The following is a 22,756-nucleotide window of genomic DNA, read 5'->3' as shown; positions in this document are numbered from 1 at the left end:
AATTACCCCAATAAGGGCTCCTGTTGAAGCCAAGCCAGCTCAAGCAGCTCAGCACTCACACCAAAACTGCTGCTGTGGGGCTGTCAGGGTTTTCAAGGAGGAAAATTTTCCACTGGACCACCTCACCTCTCCTGAAGTCTCTGATCAGCAACAAGTGAGAGAATATTTAATGAGAAACAAGGAGCAAAGGAAGCATGATTTCCTCAGGCCCTCAAAGACCAGGTAAGTCCTCCAAAAGGTAAACCAGCCAAAAGGAGCTGAGGTCCAGGGAAGCCTTAGATAACAGGGGACACTTTGTCCTCTCCTTTCTTGGGGTTCAGTGTTGCATTTCATTAAAACTCATCAATAAGCAGCATAAGGAACTCCCACTTACCTGTTTCAAAGCCTGCTTATGTTCTCAGTCTGAAGTGGGGCCAATGTCACTGTGGTCAAGTAGTCACAGACAAAGGAAGTGAGGGAAGGCAAAACTCAAGAGAAACACCTTTCTACACAATAAAAGAGCTGCACAGACACTCAAATTTTCTTTGCAAGTCACAGGCTGATTCTCTGTAACACTTCATGAATTGGGAAAGACACATCTATCAGCATTTCCAGTTAAGGAGCCCATGGGGAAGGCAGGAACTGAAATAATTTACCAGTCTGAAGACAATTCCTATGGCAACAGCCTTAAATTCAGAAACTGTTTTGGACACTTGTAAAGTGATAGTGAAATCTGTGACACAGCCCCAGCTTGGCACGGAGCAATACCTCTTTTTTATACATCTACTTAATTCATAGAGGATTGTCATAATCCACTAGGACTTTTGTAATGAGCAAAAGAACCCAATAATCCTACACAATAGCTGCAATTATTAACATCTGTCTTTTGAAAAGTGACATCATGGAAGGCTGAATGCCTTCATAGACAGGAAACACCAAAGAACAGAGACATAGAAAGAAAATGCAAATTAAAACTTTTATTCTGGTGAAGTGTCCAGTTGTACAAGTCTTTGAGAGCTAGCAAGAGCAGCCTCCAGTGCTCACGGGGAAGGTGCTGTTGTTCAGCTGCCCAAACAATCCCACATACAAAGTGAATGTCATGATTCTGAAATGTTACACCAAGTTTCGGGTCCCAGATGCCAAACCACAGCCCTGCTTGTGCATTTACACAATGGGAGTGAACCATGTTTAAGCCATGAGTAGTGACTTATTGAAATGGACACATGTGTCAGCTGTAAAGATGACTCAGGCTCAGTAGCCCCCTTCTCATTAAACCTCCTCCAGAAAAACTCTTCCATTGTCAAATAAAATTCCTTTAAAGGAAATGGAGGAAGGGATGGAAAATTCCAGGGATCCTAAATTAAGCCTTTGTGTGAACTCACACGAAGCTGACCTTTGCCATTGGGGTCCAGCAATTCAAGTGCTGCTACTTTGGAAACTGGATTTAGGATATGAGATTTCTGGAGAATTTCATACTCCCAAAGCAGTTTAATATTAACCCATAGCTGGAGGGAAAAGGGTCCAAATCAAACTTTAATAATCCTGCCCCATTCCAGTTGTGCTTTGTACACTGTTAGAATGAGGTAGGACAGAAAACTCATTCACTTTTGGCACATGCTTGGGAAAATTACATTATCCACTGTGGCCAATCAGTAGGGTTAAAATGGCAGAAAAACTTTAAAAGTGAAGTTTAAGCAATAATTTTCTAGTCAGCATCCCCACAGCCTTACCTTAGGTGACCTTCAGAGCAGGTGACTCTGCTTACAGTATGACAGAATTGTCTGGCAGTGAGAAATCACCCCACAAGTCAGGAAATCCCTCCAGGGTTGAAAGAAAAAGAATCCAAGGGATGAGTTGGCTTCAGGCAGGCACTGCTACAAACACACTCCAGGGAGAGCAAGTGCCTCTGGGGAGATGTTCCATTAACAGATCTATAGAGAAGGCACAGCTATTGATGAGGGGGAAAAAGTTACTCCTCCCCTGAAGGAGGACTGAAAAAACATTTAAAAATCCAAGGAACTCAAACCATGCGAGTTCCATTCTAAAGCAGGAAAAGAGGTAAGGAAAGGAAACAATGTCACAGCCTAAGAATCAATAAAATTTGAAACTTTTTTTTCCAGACAACTCATCCTCTGTAAAGGATGTTATTGTTCTCAAAATTCCTGGAATCAATTGTTTAAGAGGGAAAAAAAAAAGAAGAAGACTTCATGTGGATCAGCAACAGAAAGCCACTTAATACTATTTGCAGTAATGAACACCAAGAACTTTAATTAAAATGGAGTGAGCTAAATAGAGTGTATAAATGGTAATAAGAAAAAATAAAAAATGAGGTAGGCTATTAAAAAGAAGTGACAATTAATATGAAAGAACAGCACATCATGAAAGATACCTCTAACAGCTATTTAACCACTCAGACTGACAGAGTAAAATACTTCCAGCTGCTAAATTAACTGGGGATCAAATAACAAAATCAGAAAGCAATCTGAAACACAGAACAGCTTCAGCTAACATTCCAGTGCACAGTGTCAGGGTACAGCACAATTTTACACATTTAATAGGTTTTGTATTCCTTGCCTTTCAGCTGGTTCAAAATAATGAATTGCAACTTATCACTTTTTGGGTATTTAGCAGGAAAGGTAAAGTGCATGTCACTAACCTTCAATCTTAAAACGGGATGAGCATCCTTGGGATCTCCAACAACTTGTTCAGCTCAGAAGTGCTATTAAGGAAACAAGTGGGTTTAATTCAAGTTGCTGTCTGGCTTAGCAGCTAATAAATAATCTGGTTTGCAACTGTTTTGAACAGCTTGTCAGGAGAACAAGACACTGACCAGGGCAGTGACTGTCTGCTTAAACTCAATGCTTCTTGTGAATGCACTGATCTGTCTCAGAAATAAACCCCCTAAGCTTCAGTCTGATGGAAACTTGAAGGAAAATACAGAATATTCATGGATTGAATACTTGGAAGTGAGGATGGATTGTTGATGTAAGGACATCCCTCACAGAATGAGCAATCCAGAAAAGTTTGGGAAGTGACTCGCTCTGCTGTGGGTTGAGTTTTGCAGCAGTCCTCAGTGATAAACATGTACAGGACTCATGGTCTAGATCCTACCCTTGGAAGTTTTAAAGCTTTTTCCATCTCATCATACAAGACATACTCTGGAAGACCAAGCAGCACATATCAGACGTTGAATAATGCATATTGCTGTCTTTCAGAGTGACAATGTATTTGTGTCACTCTGTGTGTCCAGTACAAAACATTATCAGACTGCTCATCCCCATTCTGCCACACAGGGAGCTCTCAAGCCCTAACAGCCATAACCAGAGTTAAGCTTGGACTATTGCAAAAGCAGCACAAAGCTGGCATTTTCATGCAAGATCAATTACCAGCTTGTCTTACAATTGCTTTGCACACCTCAGGCCCAGGGCAGTCTCTGTTCAGGAAGCAGCAGGAGCACAGCACTGGAGCTGGAGGCAGTCCCTCCCTTCTGGCAGAACAGCCTGTTGTTCACCCATCCTGCTGGGACTCAGAGCTGTTCAGGAGCATTGCAAGCTTCTAGAAGCACTGCAGCATACTGTCAGGAGCTGTTTACAGAAACTCTAACCCAGCTGTGCAAAGTTTAGGTTGTATAACTTAAACCACACCTGAAATCAAAAGTCAAAGCACTCATCTCCAGTCTAGGCATCCTGGAGACATCTCACTGCTCCTGTGAGCCAGGTGAAACTCCCAGGGGTGCTTTGCCCTTTCAGCCCTTCCTGCTCTAAAACACATGAGTAATAAAACAGTCACCCAGTGGCCTTGAATAGCAAACAGAGTCCATATCTCCATTCAGGGGCTGTTATTCTCTAGTGCTATCTTTTAGCACAGACTAAGGAAAAAAGCCCCCACCATTCCTACCATCCAAACAGCCCCCACATCCACCACAGGGAACTGACTGGAAAACAGCATTTCTGTAGCTAAGCCTGAAGCCATTCCTGCTTTACTCAGGAAACAAAGCAAACCTAACAATTTCTGTCCTTTCTGTGATCCAGAATGCTTGGGCAAATACAAATACAATCCAATCAACATCAGTCCTTCCCCATCCTTTCAGCTGTGGCCCCAGCTCTAACACAATTTCAAGACACTAACCCTATTAGAAGCCAGAAAAGCTTTTACAGTACCTTGCCTCCCAGATGGAGATTTAATTATATTATCCCCTGGACTGTTTAGATGTTCCATAATGAATGCACTAAGGGAAGCAAGATTTACATTTTTCTTAAAAGCAGTTTTATAAACAGATCTCCTGATTTTAATGTAGCTTTATTTAAGCATCTGAACATCAATAAATCCAGAGTCCAGTTAACATTGTTCATGGTTTCAGCATATTTAGTATATATTTCATATCTTACATCTGATGAAGAGAGCCACACTGTGCCTTATTGCCCCAGCATCCACGGGATCACCACAAGCCAGGTGATAAGCCAGGGCACTCCTGGCAGATTGTCAGGAATCACTCTGGAGCTGGATGGAGCTTCCCCCTCTGTACACATGGGAGGCCTCCAAACTTCTCATCCCCCAGCTTGCAGCACTGCACCTTGGAGCCAACCTGATGCAGAATGTTACAAGCAGGACCTGTAGGTCCAGGTGCCTCCTCTTCCTTCTGATGGAAAAACGAAAACCTTTGTGTCCTGGAGGCATCTTAACCACCCCACCTTAAGGACAAGATAATCAGTAACTGTTACACATTATCTACCTCTGCCAGCCCAGAAGGTTGAGGGGTTTTTTGACAAATACCACCAAACAGGTTGAACTTGTTTCAGTAAAGGTTGCTCTGTTTCAGGAAGTCAGAAGAGCTCAGTCCACAGAGGATTCTCATTCTCCTCCTTAACACTGAGGGAATGAAAAGGGAAGGAACAAACAAGAGGACAAGATTTCTTTCCCAGCACCAGGTTCAATCAGCATTAGCCTCCTATTTAGGTCAAGAGGTGTAACAGGAACTGACAGCTGTTAAAGTGAGGGGAACAACAGAAGAGAACAATCACAAAGCTCTCTAGACTGCATCCGTGAAAAACACTGGCAGAGCACTCAACAACTTAATTTAACAACTTAATTTTGGGGGAAGGCAGAATGGGGGACAAGAGGTGCAGAGGAAGCCCAAATTTCCTCTCCAGCCCCATGAGAGCCCCTGACACACTGGCCAGTTGTACATTTCTACTTGATATGCAACAAAATAACAGCAATTAAAAAGTAACTTGGAACTAAAAAGCCAGAAGCAACTCAATGCTTCAGAGAGTAGATTAGACAGTCCAACTGCTTTTTATCCAGATCTCTCACCTGCACTGCAACCATCCATTTCAGAACAGGCTAAAGCTCTGGAACTGTGTCAGTGCCTCCAGGACATCAGCTGGAGAAGGACGCTGTGATCTACTCACCCAAGAAAGTGACTTGAAACCATTACAGTAGTGCAATCTTAAAGGTTTGGTTCCTTCTCCAGGGGCAGAGGAGAAGGTGGGGAGTGTGCAAAGGGGAAAGAAAATTAGTAAAAAAAAAAATTTCTGCCTTCAAGCAGCTGCGAGATGTTTATCTCCCAAATGCCAGCATCTAGATAAAGTCAGCTGTCTGTGTCCTATCTCACCCTAGTCTGGGGGCTCACTGACTGAATCTGAGTCCAGCTGTCACAGAGATGGAGGTTCAAGAGGTTTCCTTGTCTCTTGATCTTTGCTTGCAGGACACTCGACTCCCTCAGCCCCTGACACATACAAGCCCTATTAGGAGCAATGCAGCAATCCCCATATTCATTTTCTCCTCCATTCAAAGGTCATTTCTTCTCACCAGCACCATCCACCTCACCCCAATTCCTGTTCAGAAGAACAGCAACACCTCTAATTCCCCCTGGGCCCTGCTCAGAGGCCAATTAATCTGTCTTGATCCTCATCCTGATCCCAAGCCTCCCCCATCCTGCATCTGAGGCAAGAAGCTGACTCATTCAGAGTCATGTTTGTCAAGTACTCCTTGGCCAGTTTGCTAGTGATTGGAGCGGAGAAAGAGGAGCATCTGGGTGAAAGGGGACTGAAATGGCCTTTTGCTTCCTTCTAGTTGATCAGAGGCTTTCCCCTTTTCTCAGGGGTTCAAGCTTGCTCTTTGTCTGCCCTCCAGAGGCGCTCTTTGACTTCCAAGGGCAGGGTGTTGAACAGGTCCTCCTCCACCACGAGCCCACTGCGTTTGAGCAGCGGGCACTCCCCCAGCTCCACGGGCAAGCACTCCAGGCGGTTCCCGCGCAGCTCGATCTGCGACAGGTTGGTCAGCTCCCCCACCCGCGACGGCAGCGACTGCAGCACGTTGTTGCCCAGGTTCAAGGTTCTCAGCTTCCTGCACTGGAACAGCTCTGGTGGGAGACTCTCAATCTGAAACAAAAGAAACCAATCATAGGCAAAGTCACCAACAGACACAGGTGACCAACAAGCCAACACGAAGCTCCAAGATTTACAGAGTCATTTTCAATCATCCACTTCTCCCTTGAGTGAGTTCTTGCTTTCTGAGCTTCCTGCTTTGGGTGTTCCCAGTGCTATGATTGTATGGATTCCTCTTTCAGACACTGCACTAGTTACAAGAGATCACCAATGATGGTGGCTAAAGCAGATGTTGTCTCCAGGATTAGAGGACCAGAAACTTGCTCACAGCTGGGCTACACTGTGAATGCTTTCATCTGTACTGGCTTCTTTCCATCCCAAATCCTTAATTCTGTCACTGGATCTTAGTTCCTTTGCTTTAAGACGCTGTTCTACATTGACATTACACTGAGCAAAGACTGGATTTAATCAGGACTACTAGTTGTACCTGTGTAATATCTGTCACTTTACAGCCCAACCTCCTGGCCCTGAGAACCAGGAATCTTCTTCCATCCTTTCCATAGGGCTACGAAATGTTGCAAAGACTTTCTAGGCTCCAAGTCGCAGGGATTTTTTACAGTGCCAAAAATAAAACAACAACTAAGTCAGCAGCTGTTAGCTTTCCCAGCACCACCTTCAGGTAACCATAAATCACTAATTTAGTAACCCTTATTTCTAGCAAATCTTTGTGATAGTCCTGTCTTCCCAAAGAATTTCTTTCTATGGCTAAGGTTTAGCAAACACTAGGCTAGAAACTAAATGCAGCAACTCAGGGTCCTCCCCTTAATACAAAGTCTCAGCTTGGAGGCTATAGTTTGCCTTTAAAAGCAAACATGACTCCTCTAAACTCAAATTATGTAGCATATCATTTGTGCTAAATTAGCCTGTAATCCATTCTGAACAAGGAGCAATCTAAGAAAAAGCCAAGATGAAATGAGACCAATTAGAGACAATTCAATGCAGTCATTGTTACTGGTACTGGAGTGTTTTGCAAACAGCAACATATGATCACAGACTCTTGAAAATAATAGAGTTATTTGAGGGACAAGTATTGGTTTAGGAAGGAAGCAATGTGTTAGAACAGCCTGCTTTCCAGGACAGGACAGCAGTGCCAGCCAACTCCAGAAGTCTCTATTTACTAACACTGCTGAACTAGGAAAGTGCCAGTCTACCAATCCTTGTGTTTCTTGCTGTCATCATTTACGGGGAGTAACCAGGCTGTCAGTAATTCTGGCTTGCCCAGGTACCTAGCACAGGTTGGCTGTTCCATGGGGTCCTCACCACCTTTTGTTTCTGAACCCACTGGAGCAAAGGCTGCTCCAGCTTTCCTGTTTCATGATTTTTTGTGTTTTTTTTCCAGAGAGAAATGGGTGGTGCCACACTGTGCTGCAGGAAATGGAACTGCCTCTAACTCCACTCATCCAAGAAGTGCTCCACCCCAAAACTGCAGAGACACTGCAGATTAACCCTTGGGAAGCTGTGCTAGGAAGGCTGCCAGAAGGCAAATGGTGCAGAAGTATCTGAGTTCTAAACAGTAATGTACCACAAAGTTTACCACAGCTTCAGCCACCCACACAAACAGATGCATAATCCTCCAGTGCCAGGAAACCCCAGCGAGCAGATGTTCAGCTGGAGCTGCTGAATGACTGCTCCTTGTCTGCCCTTTGCAGAGGCACAAACTTTCAGACACTAACCTCAACTTATGGCTGGAGTTTTAGGAACCCTGTCTAATATTGAAATATACTAGAAATTAAATACTTGATTTGAGAGCACTTCTGTGAAAAGCCAAAGCTGTTCTGTGTCTCTCACAAGCAATCTGGCAGTGTTCAGCCAGCAACAGATCTTGCCAATAGTGGGAAGGACCTTGATACATGACAGTGAAAACTAGGACTGCTCCAGACAATCCTGCTTGGTCCCAGAAGAAACCAGAAGCAATTAATTATCTGTCTGCTATTTGTACTTGTGTTAGAGGCTCTTTCAACTTAAGATGATAATAAACTCAAAGGGAAAAAGTCTCCCAGGAATTTGCAGACAGAATGAATGAAAGCTTCAGCTTTGTCACATATGGTAAATGAACTCTCCTCAGTCTTAAAAAAAGAAACAAAGAACTAGATATGGGTATAGTTTGCTTTAAGCAAATAAATACCCTCCAACAAAAGCCAAGAAACATCTTATGGTAATCAGGCAGCAGAGCACACTTGGTCATCCTCTCTTATCTGCTCTGCACTTAGACTGAAACAAAAAGAACATGTTTACAAAACCAAACTACAGAGCACTCTCTGCAAATGCAAACTACTCTAAGGAAAGCTGTAGGCCAGATGTGCATTCCCTACATGGCTGCTCCCACAGTGTATGTACATGTCTGAAGTAGGCAGGTTTAAACACATAGTTTTAGATTAAGACTACAGTTCCTCAGATGTCCATTTTAAGCCCAAAATCAATGTCAATCTAGAGACTACATGCTTCCAACTGCAGAGAAACAACTGACCTCCAGGGTTTCTAAACAGCCTCTAAGTGCACTTGGAAGCAGCCTCACTGTTGAGAGAAGAAATGCAACAGGACAAGGACTCTTGGAAGACAGGCTTGCCCTGGAGCTATCTGCAATGTTTGGCCTTAGATAAACCCCTCAGAGAGCTACAAAAGCAGTGCCAGTTGTATCCACAGAGCATTGTAGCATGTTTAATCACACAGATAACAGAAGTGCCAGCACTATTTCCTCACACAGCAGCTTAGCTCTTTGCTCACTTACCCTGTTGGCTGTCACAGCCAGATTCTGCAGGTTTTGAAGAAGTCCAACATCTGGTGGTATGAAAGTTAAGTTGTTGTGGCTGAGATCCAAGTACCGAAGCTTTCGGCAATAGAAGAGCTGGGTGGGGATCTTTTCTATCTTGTTACGGTTCAGGTAAAGGCGTTCCAGGTTGGTCAGGTTGCCTATCTGCATGGGGATGTAGGCAATGTGGTTGTACCACAGTTTAAGGCAAGTGAGACGATGCAAGTGCTGGAAGCTGATGATTTCCTCAATAGTCTTTAGGTTGTTGTCCTTCAGGTCTATTTCCTGCAGATTGTGGAGGCTAAAGATAGAGTGAGGAATGCGCTCCAAGTCACACCGGATCAGCTCGAGCTCTGTCAGGTTGACCATCTTCTTAAGGCTGTTGAGGACAATGAGCTTGGTGCCCTCATTGTTGATGGAAAGCTTCTGAAGATGGACACCAACATCTGTCACCACCTGTGGCAGTTTGGTGAGGTTACTCTTCATTCTCAACACCTTCAGCCTCTTCAGCTCCCTCAGTCCATCTATGACAATGTACCGGTTGTTTTCAGCGCTCAAATTCCCTGTCAGGTGAAGCTCCTCTAGTGTCTTCAGGCTATAAATCCAAAGAGGAATCTCCTTAATGTCTGTGAACTTGATGTGGAGAGATTTCAAATTCTCCCTCAAGAAGGCAAGGGCTGGGGCCTCAATTTTGGCAGCTGTGTGGTAGAGCCACAGTTCCTTAAGGCTGGTGAGCTGAGCAATGCTGGGGGGAATAGTGACATCAGGGATAAGCTCCAGCTTCAAGACCTCCAACTCGATGAGGTCAAAGACTGTGTCAGGAATGCCACTCAACATGAAAAGATGCAATTCCAGCTTATCCTGAGAGTTTTTGGTGATCCTCTGGCGTAGTTTCTCCAAAGTCCACTCATTGTTGAGGTTCAGCTGCCGCAATTTGTTCTCACTCACCTCTGACAGAAAGACAGCAAAGCGCTTGGAGTAGAGGGGGTCGTACTGATCGATCAGATGGAGCATAAAAGCAAAGTCATTTTTCACATCAGGAATGTCACTGTAACTGCTCTCCTCCCGGATGGACTCAAAGGAGTATTTCTTGAGTGACCGCCTCAACATCCACCACAGTGTGTACATGCAGATCAAACCATAGAAAATCACCAGACTGATGTAGAAAGAAGCCAAGATCTTGAAGAGAGTGGCCAAAGGATGAGCACAGCGGTACATCCTGTAGCCAGTCAAGCTCTCAATGTCCACTTTACAGTCTACATCAAACGTTATGTTGTTGACATAGTACACTGTATAGCAAATTATCAGAATGAACTTGATTACTTTTATTATGGTCTGTCTCATGTACAGGCGATAAACTATGTCTCCCTCTTCCACATGAGTACGGAACTTTTTCACTTTCTCAAAGAGTGCTTTGGCTTGCTCACCTTCCTTTTTGTCCAAGACACCAGTCTCAGACCTGTCCACAATCCCTTGCTCAATTCGAGACTTTGTTCTCTGCAGCATGGGAACAGTGGCTTCCACATCCTCACTGACCGTGGAGGATTTCTTGTCCATGGAGCCATTCATTTTTCCAAATGCTGGTTTGGTATCACTCTCTTCCACCACTGTCTCAGACAATGCTCTCGTTGTCCATGGAGAGTCAAAACACTTAAGCAAAATAGACACAAAATGCTCCAGCTTGGAGCTGGTCCTTGGGAACTTGAACCAGAAGTTGCTACAAGCCAGAAAGATGAGGGTATGTAGCAGCACCAGATAAGGAAAATACTTGGCAAACCAGTGCAGACGGTTCTCATAACACACCGCATCCACATAGTTGTACTGGTGCCGGTCCAGATCGTATCGGATCCCTGTAGGCCCCGAATCAGCAGAGGAAACAAGACTGGTGTTGTAGTAGGGACGCTCCGGGGCTGCCACTGTCCATCCCCTGACAGAGTCATTGCAAGAGTCTTTGGTAACCCATTTACAGGGCAAACAGATCATTTTGTCCTGGGTGACCTGCAGCGTCCCTCCGAACACGGCGATCATCAGCATCACGATGGAGATGTAGTCCGTGAACACGTCCCACCACGGCTTCAGGATGCGATAGGCTGGCTGGGTGTCAGCGAAGTAGCGCAGCTCGGTGACTGGAATCATGATTCACCTGGAAGCAAACCAGAAACAGCTTAGAGAGTTTTGTCTTGCTCTTCAAGAGGGCATGAGAAAACACATGTTAAGTGCTGGCATAGCAAAACTGGGATTAGCTGAGATGCAATTTCAAGTAACTGTGAGACAAATGAATGAGGCTGCCTGTGAGTCATTTGCTATAGTCCAGGCGGAGACGTTTGTTCAGCCTTCCCTGACAGACAAATTGTCACAAAACCTCAGAACTGGTATTTATTGTTAGCAGTCTGTGGGGTAAGACACTCAAAGAAAGCTCACAGGGCAGACTTAACTCCCTTGACCAGACCAGTACTTGGAAATTTACTGTTTTATCCAGGGATTTTATTTCAGGGATGAAGGAATTTGCCAGCACTGTTAGAAGTGATAAAATCTACACACAGACCATATTTATCATTGGTTTGTTACTGCTCTACATAAAATTCTGCATATGGCAGAAGGGACAAGGAAAAATATCTACATACAACACAGTTATGTTTCCTAGAACCACTTCATTGATGCAACTCCTAATGACATTCATAAAACAAGCTGGAAAAGAGAAAAACATGACTTTTCCAATTAAGTAATTTTGGCTTCCTTCCTTTATGTTAATTCTCCAAGGAAAGATTAGCTACTTGCCTTCTGAGAAATTCAGTACTGAAATGTTGTAGCAGCTGGGTTTTTGCCTTCCTTCAGAAGGAGAGGAAGGGGGAAAAATACTTCGAAGAATTTGCTTCTCTGATCAACCTAGAGTTCATCCCAGCAGGGATTTAAGTGTCACAAAGGAAATCAAAAGGTTCTGGGAAGCACCGGCCTGATGGCAGTGCTTATTCTGTCCTTCAGACTTGCAGATGAAACTTTGAGCAGGCTCTTCAACAAGCCCCAAAGCCTGACTGATCCATGGATAATGGAGCTCACAAAATTCCCCTGACAGGTAACTCAGAAGGACATGGAGCCACTGTAACTCATTCTAATCACAGTGGAAAAGCAGTAACACCACAGCATCCTTCTAGCAGAGTTCAGGAGCAAGACAAGCATTAGTCTTTCAGTGATTTTCAAACTCACACAATTCAAGTATAAAGGAGAAAAAAATTTTCAAGCATGCTATCCCAAGCCATAAGATTTCATTTGTACAGACAGTCCAACAAGTCCTGGAGGGCCAAAAGCTCAATATCACTGATTGGGACAAAGCCTTCTGTGACAAGGCAGGGGTGTCCACACTGCTTGCTTTGGTAGAACTCGAGTTTTTATTTAAAATTAACTTCCACCACTGAACTGTAAAGAAAGCCATTCCTAATGTGAACTCAGAAAGCACCACATTCCCTAGAGACACTAAATACAGACCTCTATTCTTTGGTTTGCTGTTTACAACAATAAGTGGTCAAATGACAGCTTTGGCTCAGCGCTGCTTGGGAAAGTTTCAAGCAATTACAGGTGGTAGATTGATAGATGAAAACCATTCCTGAAGTAAAATTTTTCCTTCTGCCCATCCAGGTCCAACACTACATTAGTCCATCACAAAAGCCATACTGGGGAAATTCCACTTCCTTTTGGGGGTAATTTTGAGAGGAAAAAGTGGTTTTACCTGTTCTACAAATTCAGTAAAACAAGGAACAGCAAATCTATTAATGATCAACCAGCAAAATCACAAACAAGGGATGAAAACAGTGATGTAGAGCACTGTCAGAGGAAAAAAGTGTCCTGTAGAACCCCAGAGAAGTGGCTGACACACCTCTGCAGAAGGAACTGCACTAAACAGGGCAGGAGAATTGTGCATCCACAGGGGAGGGAGCAGCCAAAGCTGAACCTCTTCTGGACAGCACCTGAGCAGCCAGAGGAGCCTGACAAGGCTTTGAAAGCCTCCCTCCCAGCCCTGTGACTGCCTTGCTGCAAGCCCTAGGCAAAGCATTTCAGCTTCCTCCTTGGAATACATCTGCCCCAGGGAGAGGAGAGCCCACGTGCAAGGTACATTTAGGAAAAGCTGTCTGTGAGTACTACAGAAATAATAACTGCAGGATAAAGCAGAAGCTCTCTCTACACACCAGAACACCTGAAATGAATCCAGCAGTTAAACAACTCTTCATGAAAGAACCTACTCCTTCTACTCCATATCAAGGGGAAAAATATGTTAATCTCTTTCCTCTTGCCTTGATACTACTTGTCCTCAAAGGTCCTTCCTGCTTCCTCCCTCTTGGTAGACAAACTTGTAGGAAATATCAGACCCTCCACAGAAGGATTATGTAACTGGGATGATCTCTTCTGGAACTGGGGTCTCATGATATTTGCAAACATGTGGGTTTACTCAATTTGTTCAATCCAGAAAATGCCTAACTCTTTCCCACAAGAAATGAACCTTTTACTCACTTTGATTTGTAGCTCAGGATATGTAGGAAGGAAACCAAAAAGAAATTAGCACAGCTGGCTCCCTAGTTCTGCTTACCAGTCACATGGGGTAGGAAATCCCCCTTTACACCGTGCACTTACAAGACACCTAAAAAAAAAATCATGAGCATCCCTTGAAACCTATTACAGTTCAGTGTCAGCAATTAACAGGGTGGAGCAGGAAATCTCCTGCCTTCCAGGAACAATGACAGGGGCACTAGGGGAAGAAAAGAACATTGACAGAAAATTCCCACTTCTGGCAGCAGTGGAGACCCCATTCATTCCAGTCCCAAAGAGGAACAATAAAACTAGGGGCCACCTTTGCAGGAGCTGGAATTTACTTTCTCATCTAACCTTATTCCCAGTATCTGCAATGAAAGGGAAAACTACCAAGAAAAATGTGAAAAAGTAGGTGGGGAAAGTCACATCCCTCCTCACCAGATTCCCTGTGCATGCAATTCAATTCTAACTCCTGATGGTTCTACATCAGGAGATCATCTTGTCATCAAATGTCATCTTTACTTTGTGAACTCCATCCTGTAATGATTTTAGAACACGATTCTTGCTGCAATATTCTCCATGCTGGGTTAGAGCAGTTTTGCTGCTGGGGTGGATGACAACAGCAGACTAAAGGTCACATTCTCAGGGCTCATCTCTGTCACTCGAGTCTCCTATGCACAGAAGGATTCTTCCCACAAGGACTGGGATTTCCACCACTGTACAGGGAGAAAACACACAGGTAGCTGGAACACCAACTCCCCCAACATGGGCAGTAGAACAGAGGGATTTACATGGAGGGCATTACTCTGGCATAGGACTGGGAACAATTCTTGCATGAAGAGAGCTGGCCAGAAATAGTTACCTCCCTTGTGACCAAGGGCAAACAAAGACCTCCAGGACCAGAACACAGGAGATTTCAAGCTTCTGCTCTTTTTAAGAGTTGGATTCCAGGATGGTACCTCAGCAGCAAAATATTCACTGTGAAGAAGCTTTATTTGCCAAGTCACTTCCAGCACACAGCCTCACCAAGGGCTGAGCACAGAACACCTGAACTGAGTGAATGAGTTTATGGACAAAAACAGCTACAGAAAAGGAAGCTCAGTGTCAGGGCAGTGTTGGTGAAGAAGGGTCCAAGCTCTTTCACATATATTTCAAATGGCAGAACCTCCACTTGGAGCTCAGGAACAGGCAAATGTGCAAGTTTCCTCTGCCACAGGAAGTCATCAACACTGAGATTCTGAGAGAGTGCTTAAGGATAAGTTGATTTTACTAAACTTGCATAAGCTGATACATGAAAACTTCTGTCCAAACTCCTCTCAACTTAGCAGCCACATCTACCACACAGTCCCTGAGCAGTCCCCCACCCCTGCCCCCTCAGAAATGACTTTACATTGGAAGGTTTCAGCTACATCAAGCAACACTACTTTGAGCTTCTCTATATCCAATAAAGAACCACCTCAGGTCATTTGAGAGCAGCAACATCTGAGATTGTTCAGTAAAAGATCTGTATGTTAAAGCCCCATTGTTATATAACAGGCTCAATACAGCCAAGATAAATATGCTCCTGGAAATAGTTACACATTCCATGTTTGGCTACTACAAACCTCTTCAGGGCCTGCAAATTCACCTGGACCCAGATTTGCATCCCAGCAGGGACCATCCCTGCCTCAGCCTGCTGGGCACAAACCTACAGCCTCCCCACTAATGCTGAACAGGCTGTCCCAAGTGAAGGAACAGCAGCTCCAGACTTACATAACCAGCCTGCCAAACCTACCCAGCCTCCAGCCAACCATAAGCATCACCAAGTACTAATCCTATGTTTTACCAAACACACCTGGAGGAGAAAGATAATCACTCATGTTGGAATAACAGGGACATTCTGAACAAACCACACCTACACAGTAAAACCAGTCAGAAACAAGATTAAATGCATCTAGCTGACAGACATCATAAAAGCAGCAAGTACCTTCTTAAAGGCTGACAGAGCTGAGAGCATGAACGCTTCCCACAAACCACATGAATTAACAGAGTAACTATTCTCTGATTTTTGATAATTCCTCTATCCAAAAACATTTAATTCCAAAAACTGAAGATTGACCTATTGTCAACAGACACCTAGCTGAACAGTACTTCAAATTCCTGCCTGCAGCTGCTGGCCAGCACATCCAGCTCAGGACAGAGGGAACAGAAACAACATCACTGTTCTGTTTCACTGGCCAGTTTGTCAGCTTGACTCATCACTGCTGAATACTTGATCCAGCCTCCTCTTTCCTCCTTTCTGTTACTAACAAAGCTATTGGCCAGAAAACACTTATATGCACAACCTCAAGACACATAGACTGCACAAACAGCCCTGATTTTAAGAAAATCCTCACATTTAGTCTCACAACACAGTTCTGGGTAAGTAGATGTGGATGAATTTTTATGTTGAATCTGGCAACCCTTTGGTTTCGTCTACACATATTTTAATTATCAGTTGATTTCATTTTAAATTGTGGACTGCAAAGCACAAGTCAAACCCTGCTGACAGAATTTCTTACCTCTCAGAAGCCCAGAGAAAGAGGGAGTTGTTCAGGTGCTGACAGCATCCAAGGTAGATAGAGGAAATAAAAACTGTGATGCTTTCAAGACTACAGGCCTGATTATTAACGCGCTACAACACGTTACAGTAAGTTTTCAACAGGGCAGAGCTTCCCTCCTCAGCAAGCTGCCACCTGAAATTCTAAAGAAGGGCATGACACAGAGCTCTTTGTTCAAAAATCAGGAAATGCAAGAGCTTACTGGGCAGAAATGGGACTGGGAATTTATGTTTCTCCTCCCCCATGTTTACTAGGTCCAGAATTAAGAAGGGGGGAAAAAAGGGAGGCTGAAAACAGAGCTGCTTTCAGGCACCCCTCAGAAAACCTTCCAAGCTCAAGAACAGCCACATGATCAACTGGAAAAGCCCAAGACAAGAGATGGAACAACTGCAGTTGTTTTGTCCTTTGCTGCTTAGAACAAAACAGCAGTGAAGCCAGACACCAAAGCCCAGATAACCATTATTCCTGTATCAGGCCCCTTCTGCTTTAAAAAGATAAAACCCTCCTGTGGGACAAAACATCTTCTGAGGCAGAGAAATGAACATGATCACCAGATGATCTTTGGGGTCCTTTCCAACCCAAACCACTCTATGATTCCATGTCAAGTTAAAAGGGTCATTTATCATTTTGACAGGGTGGAACAGGCAGTGAACCCAACACTGTAAGCAGGCTAAGGTGGTTTCCACAACGTTCAGCCCCACCCAAGCCACATGACATAGCACAATGAAGTGAACCCACTGCATCACATTGTCTTTATTGAAGTTAAAAAGAATAATCCACCTACATTTGGAGTAGTATTTTATCATCTTCACACCTAGCCATTAATTGACTCTGTCAGATGCAAGACTGTCAGTCTCAAGCTTAGTGCAACAGCTCCTGTTTACCATCACACAGCCACACGTGTCCTGACAAGCACAGGGAAGGAAGAACAGCTGCACCACCAGAACAATCCATGCTAGACTCAGCTTGGCCTGCCACATTTTCTGTCTCCTGACAGTGTTTTGCCCCAGCTGCACAGAACTGAGCACAGTCTGTAGTTCCCAGCATCACTGACACTTGGGGCAGGGACTGTGTGCTGGTGTTGTAAATTTAAGTCCATCAGATGACTTGCAACACTGATGTAAACCAGAGCAAAATGGCTGTGTCAGCTTATAAATTATGAATGTACATGGCCACAGGCTTCCTATCCAAAATTAATTTTCTCTTTGCCATAACAAAAATGCTTCAAGGACAGGGCATTGAACCTGTCCTGGAAAAGCACAACTGGCTGCCTCCAACAGGACACAATGAGGCAGTCCCTTGTGCTGCCTGATAAAGTGATTGAATTAATTCTGCTAGTAACTACTCAAGGAAACCAGACCAGCCCCAAGCAGCTCAGCAGATGCAGGAGGGGCTCTTCAGCACTGAACTCCAGCACTGAGAGCTCGAGGAACCAGCTGCTCTCAGTTCTCTGTGGGAAGGGTAGACAGAGCAGAGCTTTGGCATAACTAACAGCAGATAAGAATTCAACAATAAATTCCAAGTGAGTAAAAGCAAGGATAACTTAATTCATTGATGACAGACTGTCACAACATGCACAAATCCATGGGTGTTACCACAGCTATTTTCAAGCTCCAAGAGATGAGCCAGTCAGGATGAAAGACGACACAGACCAGAGCAATGCAAGACAATTAAGACATCAACTATCAGCACACTAATATCTTGTCCCAGTCTGAGAAAAGAGGAGCAAGTACCTCTTCATACATCCCCTACAGGGCTTGCCCTCAGGACTACCAGCTCCAAAACTGTGACTTCCAGCTCAGAACATTTTCTGACTGTATTAGTTAATAAAAAACAGACCACCTCACCCTGCATCATCAAGGCCTGATAAAACCAAAACTCTAAAAGAGAACCTGTTAACTAGACCAGCACACATCTTTACTGTGCACAGAAGTAGGCTGAAGCTACAAGAGCAGCAGTCATTAGAGGAGCTTTGTGAATTGCCAAGGTAATTTTATAGCACATGTTAACAATGTTTGGTACACAAGGTGAGGGCAGCACTGCTACTTCAGCAAGGGGTTCAGGACTGAATTCACCTTTCAGTTTCAAAAGCAGTTTCACAGCAGTAGGAAGGGCAGAGATAACCCAGCTATAGGAACTGGATTTCAAGTTGCAATACAAGACATGCACCACATCAACAGTTTAAGAAAAAAGCTGCTTGGAAGCACTCAAGAGACATTCTCCAAAGCATGTAGACTGCTGAATGCCTCTTCAGTATTAATGTGCAAAGCCTAAACTGAGGCTGGGTTTGAAAACATTTGTAAAAATACATAAAGGGGGAGACTCACCACATGGCAACTGAAGACTGAATTTTAACTGTCACCAAAACAATAGATGTGCACAGCCCCCCTCACTTTAATGAGCCCCACACAGAAATCCTAACAAACCCTTCTCCAGCACCACTCACCAGACAGTGCCCCTCTCTTTTCTCAAATACCAGTTAAGCTCAGTTAAACACAAAAACACTTGCTTCTGAAGTACTCTACTAAACAAAAACCTTCTTTACTATTTGGAAATAGCACATGAAGGCTTCTAAAAAGCCTGCTCTAATCAAACAGCAATAATTTGATACATGTGACCTCCACTGCTTGTTTATTTTTTTTTTAATAGCACAAGGGACCCCCAAACCACAGACCATCTCTCCTGACTGCCTGCAGCAGCTACTATAATGTAACCAGCTTCAGAAAGTCATCACTGGAAGGCTTCAGGCACTCACATCTCAAGCATGGCAACATTAGCTTTTAACACATGGCTTCTGGCATGCTTTAAGGAAATATTTATGCATGTTGTCTTTGACCTACAAGAATTAAAAGAGTTTTCAAATACCATGACAAAGTTAAAAAAAGAAAAGGGTCAGTGAACTGCCAGAACACCAGATGAGCCTGAGGGGTTTCTTCTGTTCTGGAATGAACACAGTGCACATCCCTGCTCAGAACAAGCTGGACAGAATTCCCCATCCTGAAGATGGGCACAGAACTCTGCAATGCCTTTAATCACTGTCCCAGTGCAGAACCAAGGAGGCTGGGAGATTCCTGCACCTGGTTTCTGTCATTGCCCAACTGACACCCACACAGGTGACAGGTGAGTGCGCTGGGAAAAGCTGCCTGGAGACGCCTCTACAGGAGGACAAACATCAGCCCACGGGAAATGGAAGGGCACCCACCAAACCAACAGCTCCTCCTACTTCTCAGCAGCATTCCTTCCAGGCAGCAGTCACCAAAACATTTACCAGGCAGCCTCTGTATTTACTGTTCAGTGCAGTAACAAGTCAGGGTTTATGTGGCCAGGATTTAGTTTTATGGGTGACTATATAATGTTATATTCTACTTTTTACAAGGCTCGGTTCCTTTGTCATCTCCAAGCTAAGGGCACCCAGAATTTAATCAACACCACCACAATTAAATACCACCACTCCACCTTTCCTCAATATCAATTATCTCATGCACTGTGCTTTGCATCTATGTTTAAGCAAGGTCTTTTTTTTTTTTTTTTTTTGGCTTGACCACTCAGAGCTGGCCCAGAGCCCTCACCTTGCAGCAGGGTTCTGCTATCTGCACGTCAGTTCTCTGTGCTGGAAGTGGCTGATATTCCTACTTGCTGGATCCCGAGCGAGTGCTGAAGCGCTGCACTCCCCACAAGCCATGGGAACAGTTTCCCTGAAATGAAACACAGATTATCAGCAAAAAAGAGGGGATCGAGATCACAGAGGGACATGTAAAAGCTTGGCAAACAGTATCTAAGAAGCAACAAACAACTCAGAGGGTCACTGGGAGACAGAAAGAGACATGCTGATACCTGGAAATATGGCAAGAACACTAGGAGCCAAGTAAAACTCAGCAGGAAGGAATTTCCAGCATCTGTGATTCTAACAGAAGTTACCAAAAAGCAGGTGTTGCAGACCAAGCCAAAAGAGATGCTGAATGCTATTATCACAACTAAGGCTACACAAGTAGAGGCAGAATAACAAATCATTGTCAGATGGGGAAAGAGATGACTTTACTGCCTAATTTCTAGTCTGAAAAGCCTGATCCACTTTAAATGTAACTATCAGGTATCAGAAAACACAGATCACACTCCTAACCACTCCAGATCCAAGCAACTGCCCCCTTCTCTCACAACACGGCTCTTCTTGAAGTGGAAGCAGTTTAGCACCATCAACAAAAATTACAACAGGGATGGGGTTTTTTTCCGTGCTTCCTGCATGTCAGCACGGGGCATGGGAAAACAGGCAAGGGAGCAGATCCTTAGAGGGATCTCTCCAGCATCCAGCCTCCCAGCCATGTAGGAGAGGGCTGCAGAACATCGGAGAGCGTTGTGTTAACAGGGAGAAATGAGAAACAACAGACATCAGTGGGAGAAAGTCCAGCCCCATAATACTGAAGATATCCGAGGGTTCATTCCTCTTGATCCCCAAGTTACCATTCGGACTGACAGATTTTGAAGCAACACCCTGCAAACCAAAGCTATTGCATTTTAGCCGTACCACAGTGCCGCAAAGGCAGCACCGGGAGGACTCTCTGACCTTCTCCCCGCTCCAGGCAATGGGTACCAGCCTCAACCCCGCACACCTCGGCACCAGCCCCCGCCACTCCACCGCGGCTTTCCGGACACATAAAAAAACATCTTCTGGGAGATATAAATAAACCCCACCGCCCTTCTGTCCGCAGGTAACGAACAGCGGCGTCCTCCCCTCGCTGGGGGGACACTGCGCACAGCCCGGCCCTGCCTCACCCCACAGACGGGGCGAGGACCCCCCTGCCCCGGGCGCTGTGAGAGCAGGGACGGCGGCACACGGAGGCTCCGAACCGCTGCCCAATTACTCAGCAAATCCTTCCTGCTCGCCGCTTCCGAGCCCCCTCAGCCGCGCCCCCCCCGACCCGGCGTCCCACCCCATCCCCTCCGGGACATCACCCCACAGGGGGACGCGTCCCCACAGCCCGCCCGTGGCGTGAGGGGAGCGCGGCACACCCACCTGCCCGCCGCGGCCGTGCCGGGAACCCACCGCACCCACCTGCCCGCGGCGCCCACCCTCCCTCACGCCGCTCCGGCGCCTTTTGTCCGCCCTGCCCGCAGCGGCCCCGCCCCGGATCTGACCTCACCCGGCCGGCGCTGCCACCATCGCCTCGTCCCGCCGCCATCTTGGGGGTGGGCATGGCGACAGGGGCGCGGCGCCATCTTTGTGCAGGGCGCGCCCCACAGGGGAGCGGGCGGGAAGAGAGGGGGGGAGTGAGGGCGGCGGCGCCATCTTGGTGCCGGGCAGCGCTTAAAATGGCGCCAGTCTTAAAGGAACAGAAAACATTCAGCTGCTGAAAAGTTTGTGGTGCCTGAAAAAAGTGATTCACTGGTAGTTATTTTTTACTTGTCTGACGTAATGGAGAACACTGTGCAGCACAATTTCTTTTTAAATGAATAAAGGATGGTTCAAAGGCATTAGTTGTAATTTTATTGGTGTACAGCAGGCAGTTCTGAGTGGTTAAGTGCAGCCAATTTTAACTTGTCTACGCCAGTGATGTGTGGAACAATAAAGTAAGTGCATCTTTGGCTTTCTAGGAATATTATAAGTCTTAGCAACTTCCTGTAGCCACAGGCACAGCACCTATACCAGAGGAGCTGGGATCCCAGTGCCAGCACATAGGGCATTAAACTCTTAACAGCCCAGTGCAATAGCTATTTTTTTTTTTTAACTCAACGCTAGTTAAGAATTGTTCATGTCCCAATGCATTTGTTAAATTAAAATTACCTGAAGAAAACTAAGGTCTTAACTTTCGTTGAGTTTCATAGTAAAAAGTACAAGGTCAGATGTGTCCTTTACATCACTGACCTCATCCTGAAATTTCTGCTGAATTTCAAGAGGGCATTAAGGTGAAGTTTCATTATACTGTTCGACCAATATAATGTCTGAATCCTGATAGAGAAGTTGGGGGTTTCTGTCGATCCCTTTTCCTCCCTACTCCTCCCTGCCCACATCTTTTTCCTTGCAGGACCTTCTGCCATCATATCCACCCTGAATCAGTTCAACTCATGGACCCGACAGAAAATTGGTCACTTTTCTGCCAAATTGGCTTTTTTCTAATATGTCTAATCAAACTAGTTCAGTTCAGGGGTAAACAACAATCAGGGAAGGTACAAGGCTAGTGGAGGACAGGGCAAATAAAGCACAGGAAAAAATGCCACTGAGCCATTCGAAAGCTCCAGGTCTGATGTGAACATTCTACAGAACCAAATTTTCCTTCCATCTGTTTGTTTCAGTGTTTGATTTAAACAGAAATCTAGACAGCTGAGTTTTCCTCTCCCTGCAGACATTCCCTCCTGCTTAATCACCTCAGGGATGCCTGAGGGGTGTCGCGTTGGGATTGGGAACCTTTGGCACAGCGGATGCAGCCGCTTCCTTTCCCCATGGCTCATTTTTTCCTGCTGTGAAACGGCGACAGAAAGTATTAAGGAGACTTACACGACCTGACTCACGGGTGCAGGTCAAGCCTTGTCACTAAAGGAAGAGG

At 45.1% G+C, this 22,756-nt stretch overlaps 1 protein-coding gene across 3 annotated transcripts; it reads right to left on the bottom strand.

The window, feature by feature from the left end:
* Positions 1-941: 941 nt before the first annotated feature.
* On the bottom strand, positions 942-21,333 carry LRRC8A (leucine rich repeat containing 8 VRAC subunit A). Of its 3 annotated transcripts, none has more exons than XM_058038134.1 (4): positions 21,268-21,333; positions 19,787-19,912; positions 9,097-11,260; positions 942-6,362 (listed from the first exon to the last, which is right to left on the bottom strand). In XM_058038134.1, exons 3-4 carry the CDS (start codon positions 11,251-11,253, stop codon positions 6,087-6,089), a joined length of 2,433 nt encoding a protein of 810 aa, XP_057894117.1. In that variant the 5' UTR covers positions 11,254-11,260; positions 19,787-19,912; positions 21,268-21,333; the 3' UTR covers positions 942-6,086. The 3 variants fall into 3 exon arrangements, with proteins under 3 accessions (XP_057894117.1, XP_057894116.1, XP_057894118.1); XM_058038133.1 differs by having other exon boundaries at positions 21,229-21,299; XM_058038135.1 differs by lacking the exon at positions 21,268-21,333 and adding an exon at positions 20,988-21,033.
* Positions 21,334-22,756: the final 1,423 nt, after the last annotated feature.

This window comes from Melospiza georgiana, chromosome 20 (genome assembly GCF_028018845.1).
Source record: "Melospiza georgiana isolate bMelGeo1 chromosome 20, bMelGeo1.pri, whole genome shotgun sequence".
NCBI lineage: Eukaryota > Metazoa > Chordata > Aves > Passeriformes > Passerellidae > Melospiza > Melospiza georgiana.
The sequence above is the reverse complement of the archived record's forward strand: the minus strand, read 5'-3'. Positions and strand labels throughout refer to the sequence as shown.

Bases quoted from the DNA above. Each gene is read 5' to 3' on its own strand.
- LRRC8A (XM_058038134.1), bottom strand. From the start codon at position 11,253: ATGATTCCAGTCACCGAGCTGCGCTACTTCGCTGACACCCAGCCAGCC. The intron at 6,363-9,096 runs GTAAGTGAGCAA...CTTTTGTTTCAG, and splicing joins TGGCTGTGACAGCCAACAGG to ATTGAGAGTCTCCCACCAGA.